Genomic DNA, 13731 nt, shown 5'->3' with positions numbered 1-13731 from the left:
GTTATGGTTGATGTGGCATTCTCATAAATGTTCCTCATCAATGTACGCTTCAACACATTTTTTTCTAATGTTTTAAAAACGACTGAGTTGAAGACCGAATCAAAGGCTTTTGTAATTTATGAATCCTAAACTGAATGGTAGATTGAATTAATTACTTCAGGAAATCACCTTTTGTACAACTTGGATGTAGTCCATTGTGTTATCCACTGTGAAATCCTGCTTTTTCTCTAGGCTGGAAAAGGTCCAGGTTCTATTACAGCCAACTAGTGTAAACGGTTCATTTTTCGAACTATGTGAGTAGTTTGTGTAGCGAAATCTACACGTTTCATCGTGCTAAAATTAGATCATTGGCAAAGCCTCTTTTTCTGTTGAATTTGAGTAAGTGTGAAACCTCGATGACTCAAACATTTAATCTTTTAACCTGATTTTATTTTATGATGCATTCTTACTCGAACCAACTTGTTATACCTCTGTGGGATAACTGTACAAGAGATGATAAAACCTGCTATCCTGCTCATGCCTTTTTCTGTAAAAAATGGTATGGAATAATGAAAAAAAAATGTTTTTACAGTATCCAGAGAACATATAGAAAGACAACAGCTAGATTGTATAAGGAAAGGGATTTTCAGCATGAAGAGAGGTAGTAATGCCATTTTATAGATCATTGGCAAGACCATACCTAGAGTACCATGTTTAGTTTTGGAGACAGATTTCCAGAAGGATATAAATAAATCTGTGTGCAAAGAATGAAGTCTAAGGCGTGTAATATAGTTCTCGTGCATGCGCTACCGCGCGCGCATCAATTATAATTGCAGGGTATGAGCCTGCAGTTGATATACTACAGACACACACGGCTGTGAGTGGTGGCGCAGCAGACCAGGGAAAGTACAATAAAATATATTTTCGCGCTGCAGCCATGCCGCGAACCAATCACAGCGCGGCCTACGCTGTGACGTCAGTCACGCCCCCTATCCGCGCACGTCACCGCTTGCACCCTAGCAACTAAACGCGCGTACAGCAGCAAAGACTATATTACATGCCTAAGATGGTCCATGTTCTACATCATGCCTCCTGGGAAAGAATAAAAGACAGTTTGCAGATGGGAGGTTTATGATTGGAACACAAAATATATCAACTGGAAGGAGTGGCTGTGAGATCTGACTCTGAAAACCATGACATTGAGTTTGAATCAAGGGAACCTGGTTCAAATCCCGGTGTCTGCTCCTTGTGACTTTGGGCGCGTCACTTTATCTCCCTGTGCCTCAGGCACCAAAAACATAGATTGTAAGCTGATCTAAGCACTGTCTGTAACAATCCTGTGTTGCTTATCGAACGCTATATTGTAATTGTGACACGCTTTGAGTCCCATTGGGAGAAAAGTGCTATATGAAATGTTGTTCGTAACAATTGGTAACAATGTACAGGAGGGAAGCATATTTCAGAGAAGTAGGTGATCCTGGAATCTTCACACAATTAAATTAAAATGTAGACATAACTTCTAAATAGGAAAAATCTAGGTATCAAATAGAGCAGTAATTCTCTACCTTTACCTTGTACACCTTGTTAGAAAGAGGGTTCGCAGAAAAACTATTTTCTATTTCTTCACCATCTCATACCCCTCTCCTTCATACGCCCCTTTCTCATTCACACCCCACCTCCCTTTTTCTCACCTGCCCCACCATTCTCTCACATTTCCTCCTATCCTCTTAACTCTCCCCCTGTCCTTCCCTCTCACCCGCTCTCCTTTCCCCCTCTGTCACTACTACTTCCTCCATCCCGCACTACTTTGGAACAGAAGTTGGACTCTAATTCCAGTGTCCCTGTGCTCCCCAAGTTGGTGTGTGCAGACCGCATGAGTATAGCTATGAATTACTGCAGGGGATTCCAGTGTCCCTGTGCTCCCCAAGTTGGTGTGTGCAGACCGCATGAGTATAGCTATGAATTACTGCAGGGGTTTCCAAAGTCACGCCCCACAATGCCTTGCCACTGGATGCAAAGCATCTGGGGTAGCAACTGCACCTGCTATACCACACATGCTATGGTGCAGCATGGGGTCTTACGAAATGTCCTGTCCCCACAATGGCTCATGGACACCCTATACTACCTGGGATGCACCATTACTAATCTTTGTGGGTTGAACCCCTTGGAGCCTCCCCCACCCCTCCCCATCGGCAATCGCTGTGATAGGGTATATAGTTTTAGAACAGATAGGAAAGTGTGCAGACTAAGTATTCCAAGTGTTTATCTGCCGTCAAAATCGACATTTCTATGTAAAAATTATAGAATGGTTAAAAGGACTTCTGTTTTGTGTGCCCTTTTAGAGCAAGAAACAACATATCCCTTACCGAAACAGCAAGCTTACACGCCTACTGAAGGATTCACTTGGAGGAAACTGCCGCACTATCATGATTGCAGCTGTTAGTCCATCTTCATTCTCTTACGATGATACTTACAATACTCTCAAATATGCAAATCGAGCCAAGGATATCAAATCTACAGTAAGTGGAAATCTTAGCTGTACTGTTATTATTATCAAGCACTGCTAAGAGGTTTATCAAATCGGTGGTATCAGTGTGTGTCTGTCTGTCTTTTTCAAAAATCTGTGCAAATCAATTATGGATGAAAAGTGCAGATTATCTGATAACATTTTTTTTAAATTATTTTTTTTCTCCCTAACAGGTAAAGAGTAATGTTGTTAGTTTGGACAGTCATATCAGTCAATATGTCAAGATCTGTGAGCAACAAAAGAAAGAGGTACTTCCATGTCATTTTTTTGTTCATGTATGTTTATCTGTCTATTTTGATTATTTACGTTGAAGGAACAAGGTTTTTTTAATTAATGGAATAAACAAGGTTTTTGGTATAAATTGATGTCAATCTTTCAGACTGGAATAGCCTTATGACCTGAGCCCATGTGGCTCTTTAAAATACATTTCTGTATGGTTCCTTGACAGCTGGTTTTATGTTTGCAGGACTTGTAGGGTACGGCATTGCAATAATTTTTATGAGTACTAAGCGAGAATAGATTAGGATAGCCGTGTAATCTTTAAGATACTTAAACAGCTATATTTGGCTCATGGGTACAAGCTTTAATTTTACTTGCATGAACCTGGTCTCTGCCTGATCACTGGTTATAAGACGTCTTTTCAAATCAAGCAAAGCTTTGGCCTATTTATGCATACCCATAAAAGTGGTTGTTCAATGCGGATTGATTCTTGGTTACATAGTACATAGTAGATGAGGTTGAAAAAAGACGTGCATCCATAAATTTCAACCGATGCTAAATTTAGACAACTGATACTTTATATTATATCTATACTTGCTTATTGATCCAGAAGAAGGCAAACAAAAACCCCAGTGTCATATCATCCAATGATATCTCATAAGGGGGAAAATAAATTCCTTCCTTACTCCAAGAATTGGCAATTGGATTACTCCCTGGACCAACAGCCTTCCCATGTTTACTTATTTGGTGTATATCCCTATATACTGTTCCTTTCTTTAAAAAAAAAAATGTCCAACCTTTTTTTGAACAAATCTATTGTATCTGCCATCACTGTCTCCATGGGTAATGAATTCCACATTTTAACTGCCCTTACTGTAAAGGACCATTTCCTTTGTTGCTGGTGAAATCTCCTTTCCTCCAACCTTAAGGGATGGCCCCAAGTCCTTTGTATGGTCCTTGGGATGAATAGCTCTATTGAAAGCTCTTTGGACGGTCCCTGACTATATTTGTATATAGTTATCATATCCCCTCTTGGATGCCTCTTTTCTAATGTAAATCTAATTTAGCTAACCTCTCCTCATAAGTTAAATTGTCCATCCCCTTTATTAATTTGGTGGCTCTTCTCTGCACACTCTTAGTTCCATAATGTATTTTCTAAGGAGTGGTGCCCAAAATTGTACTGCATATTCAAGGTGTGGTCTTACTAATGGTTTGTAAAGGGGCATAATTATGTTTACTTCCCTTCCATCCATTGCCCGTTTAATGCAAGATAAGATCTTGTTTGCCTTTGCAGCTACTGCATGACTTTGGGCACCATTGATAAGTCTGCTGTCTACAAGCACTCCTAAATCCTTCTCCATCAAGGATTCCCCCAATTCTCCCCATTTAATTTGTAAGTCGCCTTGTTGCATGGTACATGCAACCACACACGCGGGTTCTCTTGATAAGGCTTATTTATTGAGCCTTAAAAACATACAGCACACAAAAACAAAATAGCTTCTCTTCAGCATAGAAAACAAGGCAGCTTCTCCAGCATGCAGGACACAGAGAGTTCATAACATATGTACTTTGAAAAACAGACCTTATAGCAGTAATCTCTACAGTATTTCAGTCCTGTCTCCTGACCAGCTAGCCTGCATGTGTGTACAGCCTGGGGGTTTTAAAATGCCTTGATTATGCAGCTGGGGTCAGACTTATTAAGCAGCCCTTCTCAACTGAAACTTAACATAGTCACTGCTGCACTGCAAGCCAAAACATAGGTTTGCCAGGTATATGGCTGGTGACGTTCATTCACCCTGTCACGCCTGTTTATTCTTGGTTCCCAAATGCATAAACTCACATTTATCTGTATTAAACTTCCTCTGCCATTTACCTGCCCATGTTTCCAGTCTATCCAAGTCCTTCTGGAGAGAAATCACATCCTGCTCTGATTCTACTACCTTACACAATTTAGTATCATCAGCAAAGATGGAGACTTTGCTCTTGATGCCAACCTCAAGGTCATTAATAAACTAAGTGAAATAGCCTATTTCATGTTTTAAAATAAACACTATCTAAATCTGTTTTTCTTTCAGATTGCAATATTAAAAGACAAGCTGAAGACATATGAAGATAAGAAAGCGCCTGTTCCTGGACAAACCAGCCAAAATCTGTTACTGCACTCAAGCCAAGAACAGGCTGAAATGAAGAGGTGCCATTTTTAATATTCTTCCACAAGTATATACTATGAGATACAATTTCTAATGTGGGCACAACTTTGTTTTGTGTAGCTGTGGTTGGACTATAGTATAAGTACAACTCAGACAGCATTATGTATGTATGTATGTATGTATCCTGGTTTCAGCATTCCTACATTTTTCTTAGTAGTTTCAGCCTGATGGCCATTACTGCTTAAAATCTCTATTGTGATGTGCAGCAGCTGAAACTGACAACTTCTTTGTACTCCTTCACCTTCTGTAGGCTGTGTGGGATAGGAGTAGCTACATAGTTACATAGTAGATGAGGTTGAAAAAAGATGTACGTCCATCAAGTTCAAGCTATGCTAACTTTAGACAAGATACTTTATTCTATATCCATACTTACTTATTGATCCAGAGGAAGGCAAACAAAAACCCCAGTGTCAAATCATCCAATGATATCTCATAAGGGGGAAAATAAATTCCTTCCTGACTCCAAGAATTGGCAATCGGGTTACTCCTTGGGTCAACATCCTTCCCATGTATACTTATTTGGTATATCTCTGTATACCTTTCCTTTCTAAAAAGATGTCCAACCTTTTTTAAACAAATCTATTGTATCTGCCATCAGTCTCCATGGGTATTGAAGTCCACATTTTAAACTGCCCTTACTAGTCTTTTACTAACCGTGCACATGCATTACTGTGCATATAGGTTAGGGCGTTGCTGCTAAACTCCAGCCTTAAGCCTGCCCCAACAGGTCGTGTTTTCAGGATATCCCAGTTTTAGCACAGGTGGCTCAATCTGATTGGGGGGAGGGCTTGAGGACTGAAGTTGAGCCCCCCTGGGTTAGGGGATAGACGTGGTGAATGCAAATTAAAAACCGTTGTCCATGGTAGAACTATATAGAAAACAGAGAATATTACAGGGGCTTTTTCTGCTGCTGCATTTCAGCAATATGTATTTATAAAAGCCCCCGTTGCAATGATGGTCAAATTTCAGCTTTCAACACCCCACGCAGTTAATTGTATTAACATAACACTATTGTGATTAATGGAAAGTAGGGATTTTATTTGTTTGCTGGCCCTAGGACACATGACTTCAGAGATCTGTAGATTTATCTCTAGTAAATTTGGCAAAACTACATCACCATCCACGAAATAGGGGTTTTACAGAGAATCATAGAAACCGTCTCATACTTTCATTACAATCTACTGTCACAAGTCAGCAGAGCCTCCCAGCTGGGGTCTGTGGGAGCTGTTCAAATGCATCGTTACGTCTCTGCTCAAGAACAGTTTGTGGTCTGTTTCTACTCTTTCTTGTTTTGGAACAAAAACGTGTATTTATACTGTAACTGCATTTAATAGAATCTATTTTGGCTTTTTTTTCTTGTTCTTTTCTGTGACACTTGATACATGCACATGAGACATTAAGTGATTTGATATACTGTAGATATATTATTCTTACACATGTTTTTATATAGATATGATTTTCATGCTTTTAATGCATAAAATTAGTAATAACACTGAAATGTTTCATCAAGAATTACTGAGACATTGAGAAACACAAGTGTCAGATTACTATTATATACAATTAGATTTGACTTGTAATGGTCTTCCTGTTTAACAAAACTGCTGAATGTTGCCGTGGCAATTGAAGCAAGAAACCGCAGCACAGTTAGTTAGCAGCTAGTAACATCGCTGGAATTTCCATGCTCATGTGAAAGCAATAATCCCAGCTTTTTCTTTTTAATATATTGATTTAATTTGAGGATGACCCAGCTCCCCAGATATTTTGTTTTTGCTGCTTCTCTTCTATAAACTGCAGGCCAATAGGGTGCCGTTGTGGTTTCCTATAGGATGACCAGCTTTAAAAGCCAGGATACTACATTGGCAGCTAATACGATAAGTATGTCGGCATCCAGGGGATACCCGGAGATGAAAATCAAGCTCTTCAGTTCTGGAGGACCTATCGGTTTCAGTCACGTTAAATTAATTTTGGGTTGGATTGCTCCTTTAAAGTCCTCGTTATGGGTTTAAAGAAGTGTCACCTCTTAGCATTTAAAAAAAATAGATATGAAGTTGTGGGTCTATGGAACTGAAGCGTGTTTATTTCTCCGGGGACCCTCCGCTTAACGAGACACCTGCCTCTAAAGGTGCTGCCGGAAGCAGCTTCGGCTGGGTGCCCACTACGGTGGTGTAATGGTCCAGCGGACCAATAGCAAACCGCAACGTCATCCGTGGCTTCCCATTGGCACGCAGTACCTTTAAACTGAACAGGGATACTGTCATAGCCTTTTAGAGGTAACTCTCGGGGTACAGGGGGTACCCAGAGCTGAAATTAATACGGTTCAGGATACCCCATACTTCCCACCTTTTCCCCCCAAAGGTACAGATGAGCAAACTTGGGTAAAAGTATAGTATATCTTTGTTTCCAGTTTTATAGGATGTAACATTTTCAATCAATTACGCATATTTTTATTAAAATAAATTGCATACATTCTATCTGCTTTTCTCAACATGAAATATAATATATGTACATTTTTGAGTTCTGTTTTTACAATACTAGTTCCACAGATGCATTTTGAAGTTAAGCATTGTTTTACAATTCCTCTTTCTGCTGCCAGATGTCGAGAAACGCTACGCTGTCTGTTTACAAGCCGACAAGAAATAAGAGCAGAGTTTCTCAACTTGGAAATGCATCTCAAAGAGAATGAACTTAAAACTTTTTACCACCAACAATGCCACGAACAAATTCACATGCTTTGCTCCCACGAGAAAGCTGTAAAGGTGAGTTATTTAAAGTATAATGTCATGATTGAATTTTGACTCTTCAAAATGCAGCTTCTGTAAAATAAAAAATGTCATGAAGCTTAACTGGATTAAATGCCATATGGTCTAAAATTCAAGGTTCTATTATCCTGAGCAAAACTGTTAAGTTCCTTTACTAAAAATATGTAATGTACACAGGTTTCCTTCTCCTACACTTAATATATTTATACTGAATTGTGATAAATCTGTTAATTTATATTTCATGGTAATTTCTGTTTACCTGCTTAAAGCCCAATGGATATATGGTTTTCATCAATGAACTGCCTTGGTTCCTAAAAGTTTATGTACATAACTTAAAATTGGTGAGACAAGGCTATGTTGGCATATTTGATTTTGATCTTTTTATTAGCATGTCCACCCTCTTCAAACTCAGAGATTAAAATGCAAGCTCCCATTTACAGGACCTAAAGTAAAAGCCTGCCATCTGACAATACTTAGGCTATGTTTTACTTGAGTTTAGCTTGACAGCTGTTTCTGGTTAATACATTGGTAATCTGCTCCCATACCTGAGAGATGCCAGTGTAACCATAGAGACAGCAGTTTAGTGACAGCAAGGGGAAGTAACACGCATAGAAGCCAAAAAGAGGCTCAAGATGGCTGTGAGACTTGGGTTGGCAAAAGTGTCGTTACTGGGAATGTGGTGGGAGGTCCCGATGAGAACCTAATGATGGAAGAGAGACAGTTATAGGTATTACAGATGGGGGAAGCTACCACCAATGTCTGTACCCACTACTGGCAGTATTGGATTGTGGAAGGCCAAAAAACAGTATTTTCACTCTATATACGTTTTATAATTATGTTGCATTATTTAAAGACCACTGTACCAGCACATGAACGTGCAATGTGTTTTGCATGGAAACATGTGCACCCAATGTGCTGTGAAACAGTCTTTCCCATTGCTCGAACATTTAAATGCATTTCTTTTTAATTGTTACTAATGTCAATTTAAATTCTAAAAATGTGGCCACAGGTGAGAGAAAATGTAAGCTGAAATTACATTGGTTGCTCGAAAATGACCGCTGAGGTTTAGGTAATCCTTTATTGCCGATCCATAATACCAAATGCTTGGTGTCATTGTAAAATATGCTACTTGTAGGCTACTTGTAAGCGGGACCACAGATTAGCCGTACTGAAAAGTCAAAATACACACATGAGGAATAAAAGGGAAGATGAGCTGAAACGTTTTGGAGAGAATACAAACTGGCTCCATCGTGTTGAGAATGAAATGCGGTTGCTCGGTCAAGACAACAAGATACCAGAGGTACATTTTGTATACCATACCATAAAATAAATGCCGTGTTGCTTTTTCCTCTTGATGCTTAAAAAAAAAAAAAAAATCTGTGAAGATTGCTGGGATTTTCAGCATTAACCAGCTTCAAAAAACCTACACCTATAAAAACGTTTTGATAAGGCTGGGTTTGCTCTCATTTTGCAAGTCCCATTGCATAAGGGGTAAATTAAAAATACTTGAAATAAAAAAATCATAACATTTAAAAGGTTAACAATATACTATGTGTATACTATACTATAGACGTACTGTAATCCAAAACTACATTCCTGCACATGGTTAAATAAAGAAAATAAATAAATAAACTTGCAAATAGGGAGTGCACGCTTCTATATAGGGCAATGCACTGCAGTCTAATAAGGCTCATTTTTTTCAAAACCATTTATTAGTAATGGTCATTAATCAATATCAGAAATATAACTTTTGTTCAAAACATATCCTCTAACTTGGTAAACAGAGTAGCTGTTTGGTTTTCAGAAATGCTGCTCTCCTAATATTCCAATTTTTATGGTAATTTCCAATGCTTCTTAAATCTTCACAGATTTCATTTGTTAATATTTCATAAGCTTCTCTGGCAAAGTAGCCATGATCCTTGCTATAAATAGCTCCTGTTACATTTTCATTAAAAATTTATCCATAGCAGTAGTTAATTTTAAAGGCCTAGAAGTTGCTGGGCGTTTTGGAATCTCTTCCTTATGTCTGTGGCGAGAGCTGAATTTGTTTGTGACTGAAGGAAAACACGTATAATATCTCTTGCACGTGAACTTTTTTTAGGAGCTTTGCAAAGATTTGCAGTGCTGCCACTTACAGTTGGAGGTACAGGATTTAAAAACTCAAATGGATCACATGACTCGACTTGTGTCCCTACATGAAAGAGAAAACAGACACACTGAAAAGTATGTGTGTAATCTATATTGTTTTTTTTTTTTTTTATATTGATTTATGTTGAAGTTCAAGAAAAAATTTAAATACCACAGATGCCTAAAATATAAACATGTTGAAGTTTACTTTCTATACATTTCAGGCTACTAAAGTCCTTTGATTCATGAGAACACCTTTTAGTAGGTTGGTAATGTGTAGTCCTTTCTGATTTAAACCTGTTCCAAGAATTTCCAGGATTTAGCTGGAACGGTTCCTTTTTTTTTAATATTCTGAGGACAGATTCCTGTTGTGAAATAAATCGGTTGACATTAAGTTATAATTAAGCATGATAAAGTTTCTCAGAAATGCCTTGTAACTTTGTCCGTGCTTCATTATTGAAACAATTTCAGATTTATTCCTTTGTTTGAACAGCAGTCAACGTGCAGCGATTTTTGTTTTTAAATAGTTCTCTGGAGCTGAACTGCGTTCATTTCAGCTCCAGGAACCTCTTGCTTCCAGAGATACTTACATCCCGTATGGGGAGCTGGTATCTCTCCAGTTTAAATGTCCTGCTCACACCGTCCATTAGGAAACCGCACCGGATGATGTCACGGCTTCCTTATTGGCCCGCATTACGCGGGACATTTGAAGCTGCCGTTACGAGAATCCCAGCCAGAGCTGCTACCAGCACCCTCTTCCGAGGTAAGTATCTCTGGAAGCAGGGGGTCCTTGGAGTGGGAATTAACGCGGTTTACCTCTGGAGACGCCATGCTTCAAACCTATATTTTTTTTAAACACACCAAAAACGCTGTTTGGACTGCTCTTTTACCTGAACCCAGAACTTCCCCACATAAACCTGGAAAGTCATTAAGTGAATCTTACTTATTTTTTCTAAAGATTATCGAAGTAAAGATGTGGCGCAGAAGATAGATTTGACTTTACATCTCTAAAAGACTTTGCTACTTTCTACCAATGCTTTATTAATAATAAATGCAAGCCAATTTGGTGGGGCGCGCAGGGTTTTTGTTTTCCATAAATTTATGGTTAATTCCCTTACAGCAATACACCTTTACATAGTGCTAGTGATACATTCCGGTATGGGGGTAGGTCTGAGCTCACCTAATTTTTTTTCCCCCTCCCCCAACACTAATTGTGAGTCAATCACTAAAATGTACAGGTAATCTGTTTTATGAATGGGTTGACACGTAAAAACTTGCTGTTCAGACTTGAATGTGGCTGCATGGTGAAATGAGGTTGTGGATTTTGGAAAGGTCCCAGTTGGCATTGCACCATCCCTTTTCACTAAAAAAATGGGAAAACATTTTAATTGACTGAAGAATGTGTATTATATGGAAATGTTTTACTCAAAGGAGCACTTTAACAATGACTTCCTTTGCTCGTTTATGTAAAATCACTGATGGCTCATCTAAAGCTGATTTATGTATCCGTATCCGTTAAATGTACCTAGTTATATGGATAATATAGGATACAATTGATGGAATGGATTTCGGCACAAATCTGCAAAATGCTCTACTGGGGTCAGAGTAGGAAAGTACATACATTACTTGAACAATGTAGACATTTTGTTGGCAAATTTTTTTTTTTTTTTGGTCCTTCGTGCTTGTTTCTTGTTTTTCTTTTGCCGAAAATAAACACTAAATCCAGATGTATTCTTTTGTTTATAGGTTGTTAAATGCTTTATTGCCATCCTTAAGAAGACAATATTTAACATTGAGTCAGGCGGGGTTAGCAGATTCAGCTATAGAGTCAGATTTTAAAGAAATCGAGCATTTGGTTCAGAAAGAGAAGGTGGTTGTATGGGCTGACCAGACGATAACGAAAGATTCCAACACAAATGACATTCCAGAGATTGCTGCTATAGTGGCCTTTCCACACCTGAAATGCAATCAAACAACTCCGTGTGGTAAGATGATTTTTACCGTTTTTGTTTTGTGTGGCTCCACAAAATCTATGGCGATTTGACATTTCGTTACACAGGTCATTGGTTTTGGTTTGGCCAATTCAGGGGTTTGTGCTAGTTCTAGAACAGGGGTGGGCAACTCCAGTCCTCAAGGGCCACCAACAGTTCAGGTTTTCAGGTTATCCCTGCTTTAGCACAGGTGGCTCAATCAGTCTGTCTTCAACTGTACCACCTGTGCTGAAGCAGGGATATCCTTAACCTGACCTGTTGGTGGCTCTTGAGGACTGGAGTTGCCCATTCGTTCTAGGTAGATTATAAAACTGCCAAACTGGTTTTTGACTCCCCCCCGCGACCCCCCCCCCCCCCCCCCATTAACTGATGTCAGATTTTACTTACTCGGTCCGATCAACAACTGCACTGATTTAATGTGATATCTGACGGTGCCAGAGGGACGATCTTCAAGACTTGTGCACCGTGCTGGAGAATTTCTCTGTATTGACAGTATTAATCTTTGTGCAGCCAAAGGCTCAATTAATTGCAAACCGCCCATGGCAGCAAAAAAAGTTGAAAATGTTACCACAAAAATGTTTTTTATTGCGTAAATTGGTTTGGGGTTTTAATGGGAAATTAGAAGATTCGATCCCCCTGGCTTTGAGTTTTTGTTTTTTTTCTTGGAGCAGATGCATGTTGGTGGATAAGAAACTAAAAGTAACACACTGCGTACTCATTTGCATTTTATTACCCACAATCCCTGGCTTTTAGTGGAAACATGCTTGCTGTATTATGGGGTAAGGTTTGTGGGGGTTTGTCTGAGAAGTGAGAGTGTAAACATGTTCTTTATCATTGTTTTAGGAGCTGAGAAATGGCAACAACGAATACCGCTAGGAGAAAAGCAACCACAGAATGAAAGTACATTGGCAGTTGTCCAGCCTTTTGTTGGAGAACCAAGTAAGACCACTAGTTTTTCTTTAGATCAGGGGAGCGTAAACTTTTGCAGCTGCGCCACACCCTTTCCCCTTCCCCCCCGCCTTCCCTCCCTTACCTTGATACGGCGCCAAATGACGCCGCAGGGGTCATTTGACGTCACGTGACCAGAGAAGAGCGTCACGTCACATGACCCCCGCGGCGTCATGTGACCGGAGACGCACGTCACACGACCCCGCGGCACCATTTGACGCTGTGTTGCCATGGACACGAGTGACGCCAGCAGAGTCAAGGTAAGTAATAGCGTTGCAGAGGCCTCACGCGATCCCCCGGCATTTAATTAAAATGCATTGGAAGAGCATGGGGCCCCTGCAACGTCCCGCACCCCCCCCCCCCAGAAATATCTCCCGCCTCCCACTTTGCGCACCCCTGCTTTAGATAACAATGTTACTGTTACCTCCCATCTCTTATCCATCTAATTCAGTGGTAGTACTATGTATATGTACAAAACAAAACCAGAAAGGCCAGCCAGCATACAAAATGACAACATATAGTGCAATACTTCAGTGCTTATCTGCTCATGAAAACGAGTCAATTAGTTAAACCCTTTGGCCAAAAGGTTATAAGCCTGCAGCCACTTCACGGCATGCCCAATGTGCAGGTCCTAACACTACCTGGCACAATTCTCATGTACTTGTGTATCAGGTATATGTAATTAATACTTCAGATACAAGATCTGTGTAAGGACACTGCCATGGTGTGAGCGACGGCGCGTGCGGCTGACAAATTGCAGGGGATCTATGGAGCCGGCCGTAGTGAACGCGAGAGCGCGACTGAGCGGCAGATTTTCCAGCAGAAAAATGATTTTGTTTTGGTTGCACGATGGCCGGTTCAGCCAATGAGAGCGAACCAGTTTTGTGTCGTCCCGCCTTTGCCTCGCCATCCAAAGGCCACTGATCGCTCAAGCGCGCCTGACGCCATGCGCTCCTACTGTATCTGTTTAT

General features: G+C 39.9%; 1 protein-coding gene across 1 annotated transcript in view; it reads left to right on the top strand.

The window, feature by feature from the left end:
- KIF18A (kinesin family member 18A) overlaps positions 1–13731 on the top strand; it is a 51992-nt gene that overhangs the window by 25699 nt on the left and 12562 nt on the right. Inside the window, exons 7-14 of the mRNA XM_075567303.1 lie at positions 2322–2498; positions 2680–2754; positions 4801–4916; positions 7529–7691; positions 8830–8994; positions 9796–9917; positions 11568–11806; positions 12656–12751. Of these exons, the coding sequence (XP_075423418.1) occupies positions 2322–2498; positions 2680–2754; positions 4801–4916; positions 7529–7691; positions 8830–8994; positions 9796–9917; positions 11568–11806; positions 12656–12751 (1153 nt within the window). The remainder of the gene's footprint in view (positions 1–2321; positions 2499–2679; positions 2755–4800; positions 4917–7528; positions 7692–8829; positions 8995–9795; positions 9918–11567; positions 11807–12655; positions 12752–13731) is intronic.

This window comes from Ascaphus truei, chromosome 12 (genome assembly GCF_040206685.1).
Source record: "Ascaphus truei isolate aAscTru1 chromosome 12, aAscTru1.hap1, whole genome shotgun sequence".
In the NCBI taxonomy this organism is placed as follows: Eukaryota; Metazoa; Chordata; class Amphibia; order Anura; family Ascaphidae; genus Ascaphus; species Ascaphus truei.
Note: the sequence above shows the minus strand (reverse complement) of the source record. Positions and strands in the feature narration are given on the sequence as shown.